Genomic DNA, 20,072 nt, shown 5'->3' with positions numbered 1-20,072 from the left:
AATAAAATAGTCTTCAAAAAACTTTGATGCAAATTATTTTGTATTGTTCATATGCAATATTTTGATAGGATAATCAAGAAAATATTCCCAAAAAAATAAGCATAGATATAAGATTAGCAAATACCATATTTTGGATTGATAATAATGAAACATGTGATTATTTGCTTGATACTTCAATAAGGACCAAAAAATAACAAAATGGTCTAGATATTGGATTAATAGAACCACAAATATCACCATGCAATCTTTTAAGTATTGGTAGTAATTCTTGTGGGAGTTTTGAAATTGAAGGTCGAGCTATCATCTTGTCTTGTACACATATAAAACTTAATTCTATAGAATTTTTATTTGCAGGTCTTAAATTATGCTCAGTTATATATGAAATTATCTTCCAAAATAATGTGGATCTTAGGTGTTCCAATTGTCTATACCAAAGAAAAATGCAACTTTCTATGATAGATGATACAAAATCAAAGATAATAAAAAAATTATATTGCAATCTGGTATAATCATTTATTGCAACAAAGGCTTTTTCAACAACTTTATAGTTGTGTGAAAAAACCAAAATCTCCTATGTATCTAGATAGGTGGTAAAGAAGTAATAACCATTAACAAATACATCTCAGTAGCTAATCAAACTTTGAAGTACTCAAGATATAAATATTACATATTTATATTTTATGATGAATCCGATGGATAATTTTACCATTATTATTCTCTTTTGGAAATGAAATGCATTCATTTTAGCTATAGTCATCAAATTTCTAGTTTGCCAAGTTGAAGACTTTTTAGTAAAAAATTATCTATGTCATAGCATAATATATGTTGTTGCAGAATCAATGAATGCATCATTTGAGCCATTATTTGAGATTTTATCATTCATATAAGCTTCTAAATCATCAATACCAATTGAATCCATGGACGCATCCATAGTATGAACTTTATAAGCCTTAATTCAAAGCTAATTTTCTTGGAATATTTTAACAAAGTATTTTGAAGTGCCTCACGCATGTGCTAAATATCCAATCATCCCACATTTATAAAAAGAATGCATATTTGATTTTTATTTTTTACTATACTTAATAGTAGAGCATTTATTTTTTCCATATGAGTGGAAATTGTCACAATTATGACTGCCTTGGTGCTTATGAGTACTTTTTCCATATTTATATAATTTCTTCTTAGACTTTGAAATTTTAAATATATGAGATTTTGAAACCATGATTATACTAGAACAAGCTTCTGCATTATACAAAAGTAGTTCATTTTTTTTTTTGCAAGAAATAAATAAGACATGAGATCAAGATGACTTTGAAATTTCATGTTCATATATTATTGTGCTAGCACAACAAATGCAAGAGGAAATATAGAAAGAATTTTTTCAATCATTTCTGCTTCAAAGATGCTTTGTCTATATAAGACACTACAATACATTTCACTATTGAAAGCATTTAAATTTGAAAAATTCAAAACATATAAATGTGTCCAATCATGACATGTATACAAAAAAAAAAAAAAAAAAAAAAAAAAAAAAATAGACTTTTGATGATTAAACCTTGATTTAAGATTCTTCCAAAGTGCTTTAGGATGATTCTTTGATTTCTAAATATTAATATTGCAATGCATGTATAAGATGACAATGAAGGAAAAGAAGTTCTTTTTAATGGATAGCAAGAAGAATAGAAATACTTATGGTAGGAGATTCTTTAAAAAAAATTATATTTAGAAGTTGTTATGAAAATAAATTTATTTTTGCCATTTTTGTCTATAATAGATAATTGTTTCTATTAGCAGCCAATGGTAGAAATAGAAGAGTTTGAAAATGTTGGAATATAGTGGTGATAGTTGAAAATGTAATAAAGGTAGTTGAAGATGTTAAAGTGTGTATTATAAATAAATTCGTGAAGAAAATAGAAGATTAAGAAAAAAGGTCGAGTAAAATACACCTTGAAATGTAAAGCCAAATAAAATGATAAAATAGAACTTGAAATAAAAAATATTAAAAATTTGGGGATTTTTTATTTTTATTTATTTATTTATTTATTTTTACACAAAAAAAGATCTATAATAAACTATAGTGGATTACAGTGTTGTATTGTAATTATTTATAGTATATAAAAATTAACTAAAAAATATTATATATTTATAAGTATTGATGTATATTAAAATAGTTAGTAGATTAATTTGAAGAGAATTGATGTGAGAATATTTATTTTAAAGTTTATTTATATTAATTATAGTATTTAAATTATATGAAATTTAGATATTTAGTATAAAATTTAAAGAGAAGATTGCAGCTCAAAAATAAAGATCTAAACCTTTGAAAAACTTATTTGGAAGGATAAAATCAAAGTATGGATGAATGAAGGAAAAAAGAAAAGATCTTCATCCCTATTAGTTGAAGGCTATGCCCAATAGGCATTCAACTGGCTATCCGCAATCATAACAAGGGTTTTGGCAACTTCAAAAGGAGCATTTGAGAATCAAAAGTAAGAATTGTAAAGTTTAGGATTTGAGCTACAATTTGTGTGAAAATTTTAGATGATTTGAAGTTAGGTGATGAAATTATAGCCATTTGAAGTTAAGAAGTCTTTTTAAGATATATTGTTGCTCTTTTGAGGATACAAGGAGTTTTATGAAAGTTTATGGAGATAGAAAGGTGCGGCTCTGAAAATGATTTCAAGATCTACATCTTTTGTAAAAGAATTTTTGCATTTAAAGTTTGTATGAAGAAGTTATAGAGTGTTGAAGACAGCACATGTAATTCAAAGGCAGTAAGTGAGTCGTTTTGTTGATAGTAATGGTTGGAGCCATATCTTAAGTTTATTATATGAACTTTTGGCTCAAAATTTCCAAAACTATATGTTATTAGGTTAAGAAGCTATATATCAAAATTTTATGGTATTTGAATATTTAATTTGTGAGATATGAAGAAATTTTCACACAAGTGTATGTAAGCAAGGATTTGAAGCTATTATTAGGATTTTAGCAATATCTCAAGATCCGTAATAAATTTGGAGTTGAAATTTGTTGTGATAGTTGTTAAAAGTATATCAATACTTCATGTAAAATTTTGGTTTTTTGGATGGTCCGATCGTGAAATATGATTTTTTGAAGTTTGGAGAAAAATCACCTTAAAGATATACAAGTTTTTATAATATTTTTATCACATTTTTGGTGATCTTTGGTACTTTGGGCTTATGTATTGATGTAATTGCCCCTTTAGAGACAATTTTATATATAAACTTGGTGTTTTTTTTTTAATCTTGATCCTTGGTTGAGTAATTAGTGATAGTCGAAAGCCCAATGCTTTCTTAAGGCATATTCTCTCTACCTTGACATTGGTAGTAGCGGTAGATGGTGACAATAGTGGCAGATGGCAACAGCAAATGGTGAGGCATTGTAGTCAATGGTAAGGCGCAACAATTTGGCAATAAGGCGTAGTATTCAAGGCACAACAACAATAACATATAGAATGATACACTAAAGAGAAAAAAAAAAAAAAAAAAAAAAAAAAAATGATGAGAAGGTAAAGGAGAAAGTACACATATGTTTTTAAGAACTAAGATTAGTATACATGAGCAGTTGTGCTGATAAGGTGTTGAAAATGTTTGGAGAGACACAAGAGTAGCTGGAAGTAATATACTCACACATAAAAACACACACACACATATACAAAAAAACAAAAGTATATTGATGTAGTTATCTCATGTATATAAAGAGAAGGAGAAAAGATGAATAGTTTCTTCCCACTATATTTCAAACCTTATAGATATAGTATTTATTATAAACTACAATAAATATTATAGAAAGTGCTGGCTATATTTAATGCTCTCAACAATTGATATAATTTAGGAAAGTGTCCATATAGTAAAATGAAGGTATCCACATAATAGTTTAAAGCACAGAATAAGAAGCTTTCAAAAAGAAATTATTATGTAGATACTTGGTCTCAAATTTGCATAATTGGTGAAACAAAGGTAAATATTATTGCAAATAATAAATAGTTTATTTTTGAAATATTAAACCACATAATAGTTTCTTTTTGAAAATAATAAAATTACTATTTTTAACAACCATCTAAAAATTTGGTACTCTTTATTTATATATAAGTTATATTTGATATATTTTTTATATATTTGATAATAATTAATATAAAAATATTAATTTTAGTGGTTAATAAATAAGAAAACTAAAAATTTATTAAAATCCATATAAGTAGAAAAATATATATATTTTAATTATATAATAAAATATATAATTTGATTTTTTAAAATTATTGATAATTTAAAAATATAAAATATTTATATACATAGAAATATACCTACATACATATATTAAGTTTTTTTTACTTTAATTTTTATTTTATTAAAAATTTAATAATATGCTTTATATTTGGCTATTGTAATATTATACTTAATTTTAATATATTTTAAAATTTATTGCTGGAATTTTTTAAATAATAGAAATGATACACTTTATACAAATTACAGATATAAAAGTAAGAGAATAGATTAGAATTTTTTCTTTATAAATTATATGCTTAATGTAATCTTCTTTTAATACACAAGATTTCTACAAATATTTTTATTTGCTACATTAAAATATTTTTAAAAATTAATTATTAAAAAGTGGCTAGTACACTGGCCATTTTACATTATGTAATTTTATACTAATAAGATCTAAAACAAAGATCTATAATTTTCAGAAAATTATTCTTTTGTTTCATATAAACAATGCATTCTTTAAAGATTTGTCATATAGAAGGTTGTATATTATTAAAATGTCTTTTATTAAAATATTATTATGTATGTAGGTATATTTCTATGTATATTTCCAGTCTTTTATTTTATTTTTCTTTTATTCCAATACATCTCAATATTAAAAGTGATATATGTGGAATGTATTAAAATAATATTGATTAAATTGCACCTTTTTTAATTCATCCAAAGCTTACAATCTAAGTGATATTTAAGCTTTGTCATTAATTTACCTATTCCGGCTTTTTATACAAATGTTGCATTGAATACTTTTTTAAATTGCTTGAATCCAAAGTAATTGCAAGAAGAATTTAAATAAAGTTTGGGACCACATATCCACTGTTGTTAATCAAAAATTAATCAATTAAAAATACACGCAACTACTTTTGAATCACTAATTTTAAAAATTGTGTAATGTAAAAAGAAAACAACAACAAGAACCCAATCTATTGAGAACTGGACCACGTGTACTGTCCTAAGAATTTTTTCCCAATCCATCTTCCTACAAAACCCTATTTTCCAACTTTTGATCGATCTCAAGATAAACTGAAACAAATAAACTAATTTCAGGTTTTACATGAAGTATAAACATTTATGTTGCCACGAATCAGACAAGCTTCTACAAATGGAACGGAGTAATATTACATTTTGAAGCACACCGCACAAAGTTCCTTTTCTATCTGATGATATTAATAATCTTTTGATAACAATCAAAACTGGATAGCTTGTAATTGGTTTTTGAATATAATTTTCAACCTGGCTCTGCATTCATTGCTGCAAAGTGGAAGTTACAAAAGATCCTAGCAAAACACACGAAAAGCTTTAGCCCGGAAAAAGTGCTCGCCATGGTGCTCAAGTCAATGTCAGATAAATCCACCTCATAAGCAACTGCTCAGACTGCTAGTGTCAAAGCCCAATGTCTTTAATGTTTGCTGGTCTTCGTTTCCGCCACATTTCCTCCAGATTGTATTCACATCTAACATCCTCTCTAAACACGTGCACTACAATGCTGCCTGCAACCATCACCAGATTTGTTTATCAATCAAGAGAAGAGGGAGAAGTACTGTCATCATTTACCATATAACTGGAGTAGTAACAGATGCAAACTAATTCTATGAGAAAAATGTTTTCTAGTAAAACAGAACACAAGAATGATGAAGAACGTTAACACTGAATGCAGGAATAGGACACCAGACACCGTCAACGTACCACAATCAACCACCATCCATTCCTCACTGTCTCGACCCTCAACAGTTGGATATACATTGTCTCCCACGTTTGTTGAGCGCTTTTTCACCTGAAGTTGGAACAGAAATTAAACCAGAAAGGAACAAAAATGGAATAATTCAGTAAGAGCACTACAGGATGTTGAAATATCGCGCACTTCGTTTTTACACCAATAGAAGCCGGTTGCGAAGTATGTGTATATACTTACTACATCAGATGTTCTGCTCTATGTGCGGGTTGGTGAAGGAAAACTTACTTCGAAACAGATGGCGTCGGCAATTCCCCTCAAATGCCTGCCTGAATGGCCGGATGCAATTACCAAATGATCAGCCCACTCACAAAGGTCACGCACTCGTATTACTTGGACATCATCAGCCCTTGTTTTATCAAGGATCTCTTTCACTTCCTCTACAGTCAGCACGTGAAGGTAACTCCGACCCTCAGGATCTGACTTTGGCTCTGCATCTTCCAAAATCCCCTCGTCTACACCTTCCTGCACGCATCCTGCAAGTTTTTTACAGAAGCATAAGAGTAACAAGACATACCAATGCACGTCAACCACGAGGATTCCGAAAGAAGAAGAATCCCCCCGATACATTAATTTGGATGCATCTGCGCACAGCACTTCTCACTACCCTAAACTACATACATACATCAAGTACAGAAATCGAGCAATCCTCTTCAAATAGCTTAAAATTGCCTTAATTCAATGCATTAAATTTCAAAAACAGCAGAGCGAACTTACACAAGAGAATCTCTCGTCATCCGATGTATCAGAATGCACATCCTCCTCTAGCAAAGACGTCAGAGTTTCACCACCGCTTAAATCGTCTGCTTCCGGTACATACTCAATGTACTCTGCCTCCTCAATGGTCTCTTCCGTGCCTGAAACTAAAAACTCCTTCAGCTCCATACGCGACACACTAAAAGCCCTGCAAAAGCCTAAGGACCCATTTTCAGATCGCGAGAAGAACCATAACGGTGCTTCTCGCACTTCATGTCCTTCATGTGGAACCGACGAAGCATTACTTCGTCGAAAGTTAGAATTGGACAGCGAGGAGAAGGGCACAGCCGCAGCCGCGTGAGAGGAAGACGAAATTATTCTTCGGAGCGGCAGAAAACGAGACAGGCCGGGGCGCAGCATGAGTGATGGCGGAGCTCAGCAACGCGACCCAGAGTTGCAAAATTCTCGTGATCAGATTGCAACTTTTTGCGAGACTTTCACATGTACATACGTAACAATGCGATCGGAAAAACAAAGAGCCTTGACAAGGGCTTGCAAGTGAAATGCCGATCGCGGAGCTGCGAACACAACTGGAGCAGTTCACAGGATTGCTTGCAAAATAGAAAGAAATCGCTAGACTGAGAATTAGGGCTTACTAAATAGCTTGTGCCCGTATGAACACGTTCCGGGAGTTTATGTCTTCCAGTTACGTAGATTTGGCCATTCTAGACCGAAACGTAGATGACTAGAAACGATTCCACGTGCACTGTGGGTAGTGAGTTCAGAGTGCTTTGGTTCTGTAACTCATACAGCTAAACTTTATTTTATTTGAAATTTGATAATAAAAAATATTATTAAAAATAATAATATATCTAAAAAAAGAAGTTAATTTTTATGTTTTTTATAATAAATACTTATTTTTTAGGCACATAAGCTAATACTAATTTTTATTTCTATTTGAAGTTCAGGTTTTAAGTATTTTAGTTTAAAAGATCACAACATATGCGCGAACAGGTAAGAAAGTTTGCCTTCAAGTATATCCTGTCATGCCGTTTACAGACGCCTACGGGAATTTGGAAATCTATTTGATCAACAATCATGAAGATTGGAACTAAAAAAGCTGTCACATTAAAATTACAACCCTCTTCTGAAACTTGGACGGTCCAACACTTGAAAAGTGGACAGGAAGCAAGTTTCTTTCGAAGTGAAAAAACCAGCATCTTGCATTGTAGGTAGCGCAATATTTCTACATCGAGCATCGGCAGCTGAAGGAATCACATCGTGGAAATACTACAGAATTCTTGGCATCTAGAATAGCTCATGGAGCTAAGAGTCTAGCCAATTCGTCAACTTGCACAAGCCCAGAAGAATCCCTGGGCACCCTCTCCAGCTTTGTAGTTTTCATTGCAGCTGATCTAGCAGTGTTCTTGCTTGCAATCCCTTTGGTACGAGGTTTCATCGGAACTCCACCAAAATGGTCCTTCACCAGCTCCAGAATATGGTCAGGGTCAACTTCACGCTCATCCAATAGCAAAACCTCGCCAGAGGAGTTAGCTGCTTGCCATAAAGACTCAAATTCTCTAATTGCCTCGTTAAATTCTGGTTTCGTGATATCCTTGCCTGGCAGCTCGGCTTCTTCCTCGCAATAAGAGGATTTAACATCAGATCCTGCATGAGATTCGGCATCTGTATCGTGCAGCGGAACATCTGTTTCAGAAATTAAGGCTCTATGTTTTGTCAAACTAAAGTCTCCCTCTTCCTGAATCGGTTCTTGTGCCTCATCATTCTTATGTGCTGCCTCCCAGTCTTCATCTCCAGCAATAATTGATTCATCTGCGTCACTATCTATATCTGGACCACTCTTCGATCTCCATTCATCGTCCTCGTTGTTACCATTCTCAGAGGAATCTTTTGAAGCAGACGGTCCAGATTTTCTAGAGTAGTCGTCTTCGAGCTCATTTGAGCTCTCAACTGACTCAGGTCCTTTCCACATCAAAATACATTCATGGTCGAAGGAAAGGAGAACACATGGAACTAGATCCTGTCGAAGTGAAAACAGGGGTGCAAAATAAATCAACGGTTAAGTAGCAGCAAGTTTAAGCCATGAAGAATGGAGGTGACCCCCCTCAACATTTGAATCCTCTTAGAACTCTATCCAGGATCAACTTTCAAGGAAAATTTTCACACCATAAAACATTCTAGGACAATATCCTTGAAAATGTGAAGTATACATTAGACTACTGTACTTAAACAAGAGTGATAGCAGATACGAGCACAATCTGAAAGTTCACTGGAACAGAGTGATACGAAATACGAGAATTACCTTAAGTTTGGCACCGATCTTCCTGAGGTCATGGGTATTCATTTTTTCGCAGTCTACTTTGACCAAATTGTCAGCTTGAAAAGCATTTCGCACATCCCGGACAAGATTTAAATACACTCCATTTTTACCTACAATCCAAGCCACGGAACTATTAGGGGTTCCAAGTAAAATGGCAGCAAGCATTAAACTATATTCTTCAAAATGACATACACCTACATGCAAAACATCAGGTCCAGAAGAATCCAAAGGTTACCATTGTAATTTGGACTCTAATATTCTTACCCAAATGACATATTGCTGGAATTTTCCGCCCACGCCTCCGTAAGCTGTCAGCCTCTTCAACAGTCAAACCCTCAGGTGCGCGTTGTATAAGCTTAGGGTATACAGGTGCTGGAGGTCTCCACAGCATTAGTGGAATCTTAGGTCGAGTGTTATAATTATAATTGCGACCACGAAAGAGATACACTACACCTCCTGCACGAGAGATTATCTTGCCTCCAGTCTTATCCTGCGCATTGTAAACACTATGAATTCATGAACCATTTCTCATCTATGCATATCCATCACAAATCACGCAATTAGCCCACAGAGTAAAAGATTTAGAATTGCTCTAGCAAGGGCCGATGAGCATGCAAACTTGGGCAGTGTTATTGCTAAATGCAATTAGCAATTGACAAGTCTTGTTAAAAGAGGAAATGTTCAGACCTCGAGAACGGTGCAAACGTTGTCCATGTCTACGGTGGGAACACCTTTGCACTTTATTCTAACAACTTGACGACGCTTCCAATAGTCATGCACAGAAGCCAGCATGTTGTGCGTGAAACCATCCCTCCCTTCACATGGAATGCACCACCAAAACAGGCAACGATCAGGATAGCCGTTCAACAAAAACGTTCAAGTGAGAATCTACCCAATCATAATTGAAGTGGCTCACCTGACACCGACGTATACTACAGCGCAATTAGCATATAGTTCACGACGAGGTCTTATGAAATTTGTTCTTCATTTTTAGGCTGAGTCGGATTTATCCCATAGATTTAAAAAATACATATGCTATATTGACCAATTATAAAATCTTGAAAACTCCTACATCTACTTAGGTACGGCGAAGCTGAAACCGCCGCACAAACCCTGAACCCAGAATAAGCAGAGCAAACCTCCTATCGTAATCTGTTTAAATTCATAACGCAGCGACCTCAGAAACTAGGAGATAACAAAGTAGCAGAAGTTGATAGAATCATACACATAAATCTCAAGTAAGAGGGAATATTCACCCTCACGAGGAAAGAATCGAAAAAATACACAATATTTCAGATAGACGCAAATGTGAAGAAATCTGGAAAGGAGTTCACCTAAATTGAGCTGACGATCCTCTTTCTGACATTGCATTACAAGCTCCTCTACTTCTGCAGTGGTGAGAGGAGCGCCCAATATTTTCGCCCGTGATTTCCCCAAAGGTTGAGGTTCTGGATGAGACCCCGACCTGTGAATAGGTTTGACATCATTCTTGTCAGCTCGTGGCGAATCGAAAGAACCCCAAGACTCTGCCCGTATCTTCTTTGTTTTCTTCATCTTGGACGGCCTTCCCAGATATGGTCTGGTCACCCCTTCATGTCCGAAAGGAGAGTACAACGGCTCCCGGTACCCTAGCGGAGTCTCTTTAGGAGTTTCGGAGTAGCTGAACTGATAAGGAAGCTCAGGTTTAATAACAGGAGGTATAATAAAATCAGAGGATGTAGCATAGTCGGTCGTATTTCTAGTTTGGAGTTGAAAATGAGGGGTGGGTGTCTCAGGGGTTGATTCAGTGGGAGAGGAGAGCTTAGATTTAGGTCGCTTTCGATTTAAGGACTTCGTCTTTTCATGTATCGGTCTCAGGTATTTCGGGACTTTTCCAGAGGACGGAGGAGGCGAGGGGTATCGATTTGACCCAACGCCTCGTTGATGCTTCACAGCATTGTCCAATGGTACCGAGGGTTGCTTGTATATGCTCGAGTTTTTGAAATTCTCGCTTGGTTCCCTGGTCCCCATCCAGCCACCTATTACGTCATAATCGTCTCTGACGTGCTTCTCCTGTCTCGGCCTAATTTCCCTACTCCGACGCTCCAAGCCACTGCTTTTAGATGGAAGTCTCAACTTCCTGGGACTGTCCGGAACTTTCGAGCTAAGTGGTTGCCTCCACTCCCGCTCAAAATCTTCACCCAACGATGAAATTATGTTTCCATTGCTGTACCTACTTCGACCCTCGTACTTGGAGTTGCCGAATTCTGTGCCATAATTTGCATCTGCTCCAATTCTGTTCCTGTCAACACTACTTGCCCTAGAGATACTAGCCCCACTGCGATTCTGCATAAACCTTCCAGAAGTCTCCACATAATCACTGTCAAATTCCTCCCAATCTGCACAATCACTATCACTATCATCATCATCATCATTTACAACATCCCGCACCTCTTTCCTCTCGTTCGGCTTCCGGGTTCGCAAAATACCTCTAGACACACCATACGCAGCATTTCTCTTAACCTCCCTTGCATCGCCCGCACCTTCCTTACCCCTAAACCCCCACGAGGATTTCGCCACAATCAACTGGGAAAAATCAGAAGTAAAATGAAAGTTCCTCCTCCCAATCGGAACTCGAATGAGCAAAGGTTTCGAAGTCGAGAACCGAGACAAAGACTCCAAATGTAGCACCCGACGCCTACACGGCAAGCAGTACGCCGGAGGGACCCCCCCATTCACCGCCATCTCTCCCAACCTTCAGCTCCTCTTCCAACACGCTGCAGATACGATCTGTCGGAACAAAACCACGGCATCGGTGCATTCCGACGGCGACGCCAAAAGGCAAGAGCTACGGAGAATGCAACATTTGCAAAGGTCCCAGAAAAACGATAGCGACTGAAGAACTCATGATTTCGAGACTGTTTCTGGAAATTCTCAAGAACCCAACTGGGACGAAGCAGGTGAGGTGGAGGCAAAGCTACGCTGCAGGTAGATGGATTGCGACGATGAGTGTGGGACGGTCTCCGTGGCGCGATGCTTGAAAAAACTTCGCAATGCTCTCGACAACTCTGCTCCAGCTGTGCGGATAGGGAGCTCCTCGTTCTGGCTTCGGGCTACATAGATGAACGTCTCTGGGGCTTTGTAGATGAATACATCGGTTCCCTCAACAAATCTTATACCATGTTGGAAGGCCTCCCAATACTTCCAACCTTATATATTCAAATTCATCATGTTATCTTGAAAGATTTTGATTTTTTTTTCTTCCAAATAAATATATGTAGTAATTTTATTTATTTATTTATTATTTTTTTTGTTTCTAAAAATTCTATACAACATTAAATTTATTTAGTTATAAAAAAAGTTTTTTAAGTTGATTAAATTTATTTAATTTCTATAAAAAATCAACAAGGTAGGAAAAGGTAGCCTTAATTTGATATTAGTATTATTAAAACATTATAGAGATTTGCATAATTTATTTTAAAAATTTAAGAAATTTTATGATCAATTTTTAAAACTTTGAATAAATAAATTTTACTACTTTAAGATGCCTATATGAAGAAATGGAGCAAGGTTCGAAGGTCCTACAAGATTATTAGACTAATTGGATTTTCTTTTACTCTAAGATGAAGTCAAAAATGCAAAAATATTGATTTTACTAATAAAAAATATGAGGATTAACAACTAATATAGTCCTTATACGAAGGGAGGTGCATTAGTCCTATATGGGTTGTAGCATCTTAGATGTAGATAGGAGGATAAGACTAAGGCCTTGTGGCCTCTTTACAACACTCTTATATACTAATCGTGAACCTTAGTGAGGTTCAAATTCTTGATTTCTTAAGCAAATTATCCTTGAGAAAAAAAAAATTACATACTCATTTTTTTCAATATTTATATTTTATCTTTAAACTATCATAACTTATTCATATTAAGTTGGATTTGTATACTTTTTTGTGTTGTTGAAAAAATAAAAATTAACTATCTATTTCATTTTATTTTTACTTTTTTTACTTGTTATAAGATAAAAATTCAATGAACAAATTGTGATTATTTTTGTAATATGCAATTACTTGATTGCAATTATTTTACTTGTTTTGTATTGCTATTTCTTTCTTTCTTTCTTCTTCTTCTTCTTCTTCTTCTTCTTCCATTTTTATTTTATTCATTTATTTATTTTTCTCTCTTTATACCACCAAATAGAAGCAATTCTCCATTGAAGCTATCTTGTATTTTAGATTGAAGGGTGAATTTTGTCTCTACACCTTCATGTGTCTACAAACATCTAAATGTACTATTTTTTATACTTTAGAAGCATGTATTGCTCCACCACTTCAAAATAAAGCCACTTGTTACTTTCTTTAAAGTTGTTCTTTATAAGCAATATCTATTGTATATAGACTAAGATCCAAGCTATTTACCATGATTTGAAGATCTTTCATGTTCTTCAAATTTAAATGCCTAAGACAACAATGCCAAATGCTGTTTTTATTATTATTATTATTATTATTATTATGTTGATTTAATAGAAATTTAATAAATATTGCCACTTCCATTTTATTTTCCTTTTTATAAAAGAAGATGTAGAAGTAGCATTTGCTGGATCCATGGCAACCATATCTCAACTTAATGTCTTTACAAATCATCCATCAATTTCAAATTAGACCTTAAAACCATCCATCATAAGTTTGCTTATTAATAAGAGATATTGTATTAATTTGGATATATAGAAAATATCCTTAAATCTTATTTTTTTCTTTTTTTTCTTTATAAAAATATCTTCAATAATAAAATAAAAAATCTAATAGCTTTTGCCAAGCTATTATATTTAATATATATATTTATTAGTTGAATAGACTTATAAATGTTAAATGAACATTTTAATCGTATCATGTGTTTGAAACAATCCAAATCTACAATCTATTTGGTCATAAAAGCTATAAAACTTCTTTCACTTGTTATAAATATATAATCATTACTTACATCAACATGCCTCACATTTTTTGCATTCTCTCATTTCATACTCTTGGCTTTGAAGTAATTGTGAATAAGATGGCATATTTTGCCACAAATATAACAAGTTTGAAGCATAAGACATCGATTAGAAGTGTTTGATTTGCCATAACATGCATATATGAAAGAATCTTCCCATTAAAATACTTTCTCCTTATATTTAGTAACTTTATAGTTTAATTTTTCTATTATTTAGTTATATATGAGATCTTTAATTTAAATAGATTTTATAATTATAATAAGAAAATTTTAGAAATCCAACAAGCTTATTAGTAATATTATCAATACATCACATTCTTTCAAAGATCTATAAACAAAAATTAATTAGTTTATAAGAACTTTTATGTTATTGAAGTTAGATTTTGTAAGATAAATTTTTGTGCTAGTTGAATGAATTTAAATGGATGAATTTTTATCCATGGATAAAATTTTATTTATAAATAAAATGTGATGAAATATTAAATTTTTATTAATAAATAAAAACTTTTAGATTTGATTAAATTTGCATATATAAATTTTATGAAGTTCTTTGGATTAAATTGGAATATTTTGGAAGAATTAAAGAGGTAGTTAATAAAGATTAATGCAATAGTTGTAATTAACTAAATATTTAAGTTAATTCAATTATTATAAATTAGAATAAGATATCAACTAATAGATATTTTATATTAGCTCATATATGTATTTGTAGGTGATTGATAGGTTCAAAACTTGGTCACATGTTACACATGTGGGTGACTTGTATAAGATGGCCATGTGGTATACATGTAGGAAACTTGTCCTGTAAATTAGATACATGTCTTGTAAGTTGAGCATATGTTGGAGGTTCTAAAAAATGTCGCCATATAGCTCTTAATTAGGTAGTATATATAAAGGCAAAAATGAGGCTTTTTTCATTCTTATCAATATCTTTCTTATTTTTAATCTTATTTCAAGAATCTCTAATCTTTTTGTCTTTGGTAATAGTCATTTAATTACGAATAATATACTATCTTTGAATAAAAATCTATTATTTTTTTAGAAATATAAGAATGTATCAAAGTTTTTATTATTTGTGATTTATAACCTTGATAGTTTGATAAGAGTATTAATTCACTATTTTTGTTTTTTTTGTTTTTTTTTTTTTAAATAAGTGGACTAATTTACTTCTATTATTGTATTTTAAAGGTTGTAGACTATCCACCTTTAAACTAACAATTTTTATTTTTAACATTGATTCTTTTATAAAAGAGAGTGGACTAACCATCTTTGTAAAATAATTTATTTGTTATTAAGGATGAAGATTATCTTTCTATAATTTGACTTGTAGATTTATTAAAAAAAATTATAATAGAAATATAAAAAAAAATATAAATACTAGACTTAGCAAAAGTGAGCATATATATGTAATAATTGTTGATTTTCACAAGCTTGGCAACATTCTTAGGATAGAAATTTTACATAGTATCAATGTCAATTATAGAGGTATTATTCGTATGTCTATAAAAGAAGTCAATAGTAAAGTCTAATATCTACTTCAAGAAGTTTTGTAATTAAAAGAAGCAAGTAGATCTACCTTACAATTAAATTTAAAAAGTCTTACTACTATAAGTATGAAAGATGCAAAGATTAGTATACAAAACAAGTTTAATGGAATAAGATTAAAATTTTGAGGATTTTTATAATTAATCAAGCTCTATCTAAGAATAAAACCTTTTTAATATCCTATTGGATTTATTAAAGTTAGATTCATAGAAAAAATTCTATTGCCATAGACATATATATATTTACAATAATAATTATCTAGATAATATGAATCAATAGAAGTAGATTAAAGTAAATAAATTTGATAATATCTTGTAGAAAAGTTTTCTAAAAGCTTTATAGATGCATCTTTGATTTTATATGTATTTGAAGTTGATTAGTAGATTAAAAACTAGGCTACCAAGTTAGCCTTGTATTGCTTATGATAGTAGCTTGTGAAACAAGCTAACTATGTGGCGCACAAAAAAGAAACTTATCCTATAAGTTAGAGACATGTCTTACAAGTTAGACATGTGTCAAATATCTTATAGAATGTCATTATATAGTTCCTAAATAGATAATATATATTGAGGCAAGAATAAAGTCTTCTTCACTCTTATCAACATCGTTCTAGTCTTTAGTCTTATTTTAAGACTTTTTAGATGTATTTTTTTTGGTAACAACCATTCTAATTTTAATACTATGTTAACTTTGAATAAATATCTATTTTTTTGAATGACATAAGAGTGTTTTGATTTTTTTTTCTTTTTTTTTTTTGATTTATGACCTTAATAATTCAGCAAGAATTCTAATTTATTATTCTTATTTTCTTTTAAAAAGTGAATAGATTATCCCACTTCCATTGTTGTATTTTGAAGGTTGCAAACTACCTACCTTTAAATTAATAATTTAGTTTTTAACACTAATTTTTATGTTAAAAAAAATCAACTGTCCCTTTGTATAAATTTTTTATTTGATATTAATGGCTATAAATTATCCTCTTCTAATTTCAATTATGATTTTATTTGATTTGTTGATGAAAAAAAAATTATGGATGCTACTTTTGATGGAAGTGGAAATAAATTTATAACTATTACAAATCTTCATGAAATTTTCAAAATTTATAGGATCAAAATCTTACATATTTTAAACATGAATCATAAAAATACTATTTTTAAATCTATGATAAAAGTTAACAATTAAATTCAAAATCTATGCCAAAAAATTGTACAATTGAGAGAAGCAAGTAGAATAAATTTACAATTGAATCCAAGAAGACTTGCTATTACAAATATAAAGGAGACAAAGATAAGTATGCCACAAAATTTTAACAAAAAAAAATCAAAGTTTTAAAGATTTCTATAATAAGTGAAGCTCTATCTAAGGTTGCATCCTTTCCAATATCTTGATAAATTTATTCAAGTTGGATTTATAGATGCATTTCTATTTAAGAATATTTTTTCTTGATTTTTATCTTTGATAGAAAATGATTTATGACTATTTTATGATCTAAATTCATTTTTAGAAGATTTTATGGCTACATTTAGAGAAAGTAATCAAGAAAAGGTGCTAGATATCAAATTCATATCTTTACAAAAAGATTATATTTAGCCACCATATATACTATTAAATTCCAAAACCTTAATTGCAACATGGATTAGAATGATAAAATCTTTATCAATCGTTTTTTATATGGATTAAAAGAAAATATCAAAGATTTATTGTTGACAGTTTTGAAAGCAAAATCATTAATACACTTTATTGCTTAAGTTATTGCATGCAATAATTGATTCTTTAAAAGATGCAAAGAAAAAATATTTGATTAGAGAGATACAAGTCAAGTCATGGCACTCTTCTAAGCTTTTAGATGCTTATTTACCAAAGTCAAAACCTATGCATATTGACACAATACATTTTAAATTTTTTACTGAGGAAGAAAAGACTTGACATCATCCAAAAAAATTGTACTTACATTATTGAGAACCTAAATATACTGCTCAACATTATCCAAAGAAGCAATATAATAAAAAAATGAAGAGCATTATTGTCAAAGTAGTTGATACATAAAAATAAATAAATAAAACAAAATAAAAAAAAATAAAACAAAAATTATAGTAAGAATCATGCACTTGAAATCTTACATAATACAAAGCAAAGGTCTTATTCTTTCTTTATATTCTTCACCTTTTTTTACTAAAAAATCACAAAATATTTTCCTTGTTAGATTCAAGAGCTTCAATTTGTTTTATAGACAAAGCTTTTATTAAAAATAAGAAATATCTTTAGTTGAAAAAAAAAAAAAAAAAAAAAAAAAAAAAACATTCATGTAGAAATCATAGATGGTTGTTTGTTGTCCTTTGGAGATGTTATCTATCAAATAATTCTTTTAGATATAGAAAAAGCTTTTGCTATATATGCCTCACTTATTTTAGATGGATGAAAGACTTCAAGTAGCATTTCAAGCCAATACCAAGATTATTAAGATGTTTTTAAGAAGAAAAATCCAAATATTCTTTTAAAGCATCATTCTTATAACTATTCCATTGATCTTCAAAATAGAGCTCAACCAATATTTGAATCAATGTATAACTTATTACAGAATAAGTTGGTTATATTAAAGTAATATATTAATAAGAACTTGACTAAAAAATTCACATGCCATTCTAAATCTCTCACAAGAGTTCTTATCTTATTTGTGAAGAAAAAAGATGGAATATGGAGATGTATGTGGACTATCAAGTATTCAACAAGATCACCATTAAGAATAGGCACTCTTTATCTTTGATTTAAAGACTTCTTAATCAATTCAATGAAGCAAAGATCTATACAAAAATATATCTATAAGATACATATAAGATGGTATGCATTAAAAAAAGAGATAAATGGAAAACTATGTTTCAAACTAGGTTTTGATATTTCAAATATAATGTCATGCCTTTTGGATTTATAAATACATTAATTGTTTTTCAATACCTAATGAATGATGTCTTTTGTGAATTTTATAGTGATTTTTTTATCTATTATTTAAATAATATTTTAATCTATTTTAAAAATAGAAAAAATATGAATTTCATACTCATTGTATGTTATAAAAAAAAAGATATAAGATTATATATGAAGTTAAAAAATTGTATATTTCATACTACTCAAGTTGACTTCTTAAGATACATCATTTCAAATGATAGCCTTATGATGGATCTTAAGAAGGTTTAAATCATCATGGATTAAAAGATTCTAAAAATAATTAAAAATTTGTGATATTTTTTTATTTTTTATCAATTATTATCAAATCTTTATCAAGAAATTTTTTTTAAGTTGAAACTCTTTTTAGACATTTGACCTATAAAGACAAATTTGAATAGACCAAAGAAGTTGAAGCATCTTTTGAAGCTTTAAAGATAACATTTATTTCTATACCAATCTTGAATTATATCAATTTTTTTAAGATATTGGTTATAAAAAAAATGCATCAGATTCTATTATGGATGTGATCACAAAAAGCAAATGACAAGCTCCATCTAATAGCTTTTTATTCTAAGAAATTTTTAATAGCCGAGATCAAGTACAAGATTCACAACAAGAGCTTCTTGTAATAATAAATTTATTTTAAGAATGACATCTTTAACTAAAAGGTGCTATAAATTTAGTCACCATATATATTGATCATAAGAACCTTAAGTAATTCATGGCAGCACATGTTTCAAATTGTTGCTAAGCCCATTGGAGTATGTCTTTATTAAGATTTGGTTTCAAGATCATTTATCAACCAAAAAAATAATAACATTTGTGAGATGTCTTTTTTAGATGTTTTTATCTTGCATCTAAAGAAAAAAAATGTAGCTTTTGATCAATAAAGAATAATTTTCTTGAAGCTAGAGGATTTTTATCTTCAAGCAATAAAATCAACATTGACTATTGATTCAACCTTTGTCAAACAAATTTAATTGAGTATAATCCAATGGTCTTCATGTTTGTAATATTAAGCATAATTCTTCTAAGTTTCATCATACTTCTAATTTTTAATTCAAAAATAATTTATTATAATTTAACAAATGATTATATAGTCCAAAAGATAAAGTATAATTATATATTCTTTAAGCTTGTTACAACTTTATAACAGTTAGATATTTTGGATACAACAAGATTTTAGATCTAATATTTAAAGATTTTTGGTAGCTTTAAATGTGGAAGGAAATCAAAAACTTTGTACAATCATGAGACATTTGTTGAAGATCAAAAACTCCTTATTATTGACTTTATAGACTTCTTCAGCCACAACTTATTTTAGAATAACCATGGTCTTTTGTTTTTGTGGCTTTTATTACAAATCTTTCAATCTTAAGTTCTTATAATTCTATATTCATGATTGTAGATCATTTTACTAAGATGGTTCATTTTGTACTGAATACAAAATCTATCACAAGTAAAAAAATAGCTAAGTTTTTTTTAATAACATCTATTGCTATCATAGATTATGCAAAGATATTATAAGAGATAAGAAGATTCAATTTGTATCACGATTTTAAAA

At 30.6% G+C, this 20,072-nt stretch overlaps 2 protein-coding genes across 3 annotated transcripts; both read right to left on the bottom strand.

The window, feature by feature from the left end:
* Positions 1 to 5,377: 5,377 nt before the first annotated feature.
* On the bottom strand, positions 5,378 to 7,332 carry LOC112285766 (uncharacterized). The gene is made up of 4 exons (XM_024526862.3): positions 6,733 to 7,332; positions 6,244 to 6,480; positions 5,970 to 6,057; positions 5,378 to 5,773 (listed from the first exon to the last, which is right to left on the bottom strand). Exons 1-4 carry the CDS (start codon positions 7,129 to 7,131, stop codon positions 5,667 to 5,669), a joined length of 831 nt encoding a protein of 276 aa, XP_024382630.1. The 5' UTR covers positions 7,132 to 7,332; the 3' UTR covers positions 5,378 to 5,666.
* Positions 7,333 to 7,726: 394 nt separating this feature from the next.
* On the bottom strand, positions 7,727 to 12,165 carry LOC112285765 (uncharacterized). 2 transcript variants are annotated; one of them, XM_024526860.3, is made up of 6 exons: positions 11,521 to 12,088; positions 10,387 to 11,430; positions 9,740 to 9,867; positions 9,317 to 9,542; positions 9,035 to 9,162; positions 7,727 to 8,752 (listed from the first exon to the last, which is right to left on the bottom strand). In XM_024526860.3, exons 1-6 carry the CDS (start codon positions 11,774 to 11,776, stop codon positions 8,030 to 8,032), a joined length of 2,505 nt encoding a protein of 834 aa, XP_024382628.1. In that variant the 5' UTR covers positions 11,777 to 12,088; the 3' UTR covers positions 7,727 to 8,029. The 2 variants fall into 2 exon arrangements, with proteins under 2 accessions (XP_024382628.1, XP_024382627.1); XM_024526859.3 differs by having other exon boundaries at positions 10,387 to 12,165.
* Positions 12,166 to 20,072: the final 7,907 nt, after the last annotated feature.

This window comes from Physcomitrium patens, chromosome 8 (assembly GCF_059467195.1).
Source record: "Physcomitrium patens ecotype Gransden chromosome 8, ASM5946719v1, whole genome shotgun sequence".
Lineage (NCBI taxonomy): Eukaryota > Viridiplantae > Streptophyta > Bryopsida > Funariales > Funariaceae > Physcomitrium > Physcomitrium patens.
The sequence above is the reverse complement of the archived record's forward strand: the minus strand, read 5'-3'. Positions and strand labels throughout refer to the sequence as shown.

Bases quoted from the DNA above. Each gene is read 5' to 3' on its own strand.
- LOC112285766 (XM_024526862.3), bottom strand. From the start codon at position 7,131: ATGCTGCGCCCCGGCCTGTCTCGTTTTCTGCCGCTCCGAAGAATAATT. The intron at 6,481-6,732 runs GTAAGTTCGCTC...GGATGCGTGCAG, and splicing joins ATGACGAGAGATTCTCTTGT to GAAGGTGTAGACGAGGGGAT. The intron at 5,774-5,969 runs GTACGTTGACGG...TGATGGTTGCAG, and splicing joins ATGGATGGTGGTTGATTGTG to GCAGCATTGTAGTGCACGTG.
- LOC112285765 (XM_024526859.3), bottom strand. From the start codon at position 11,776: ATGGCGGTGAATGGGGGGGTCCCTCCGGCGTACTGCTTGCCGTGTAGG. The intron at 9,868-10,386 runs GTGAACTCCTTT...TTCCATGTGAAG, and splicing joins GGATCGTCAGCTCAATTTAG to GGAGGGATGGTTTCACGCAC. The intron at 9,163-9,316 runs GTAAGAATATTA...CTTGGATTGTAG, and splicing joins TCCAGCAATATGTCATTTGG to GTAAAAATGGAGTGTATTTA.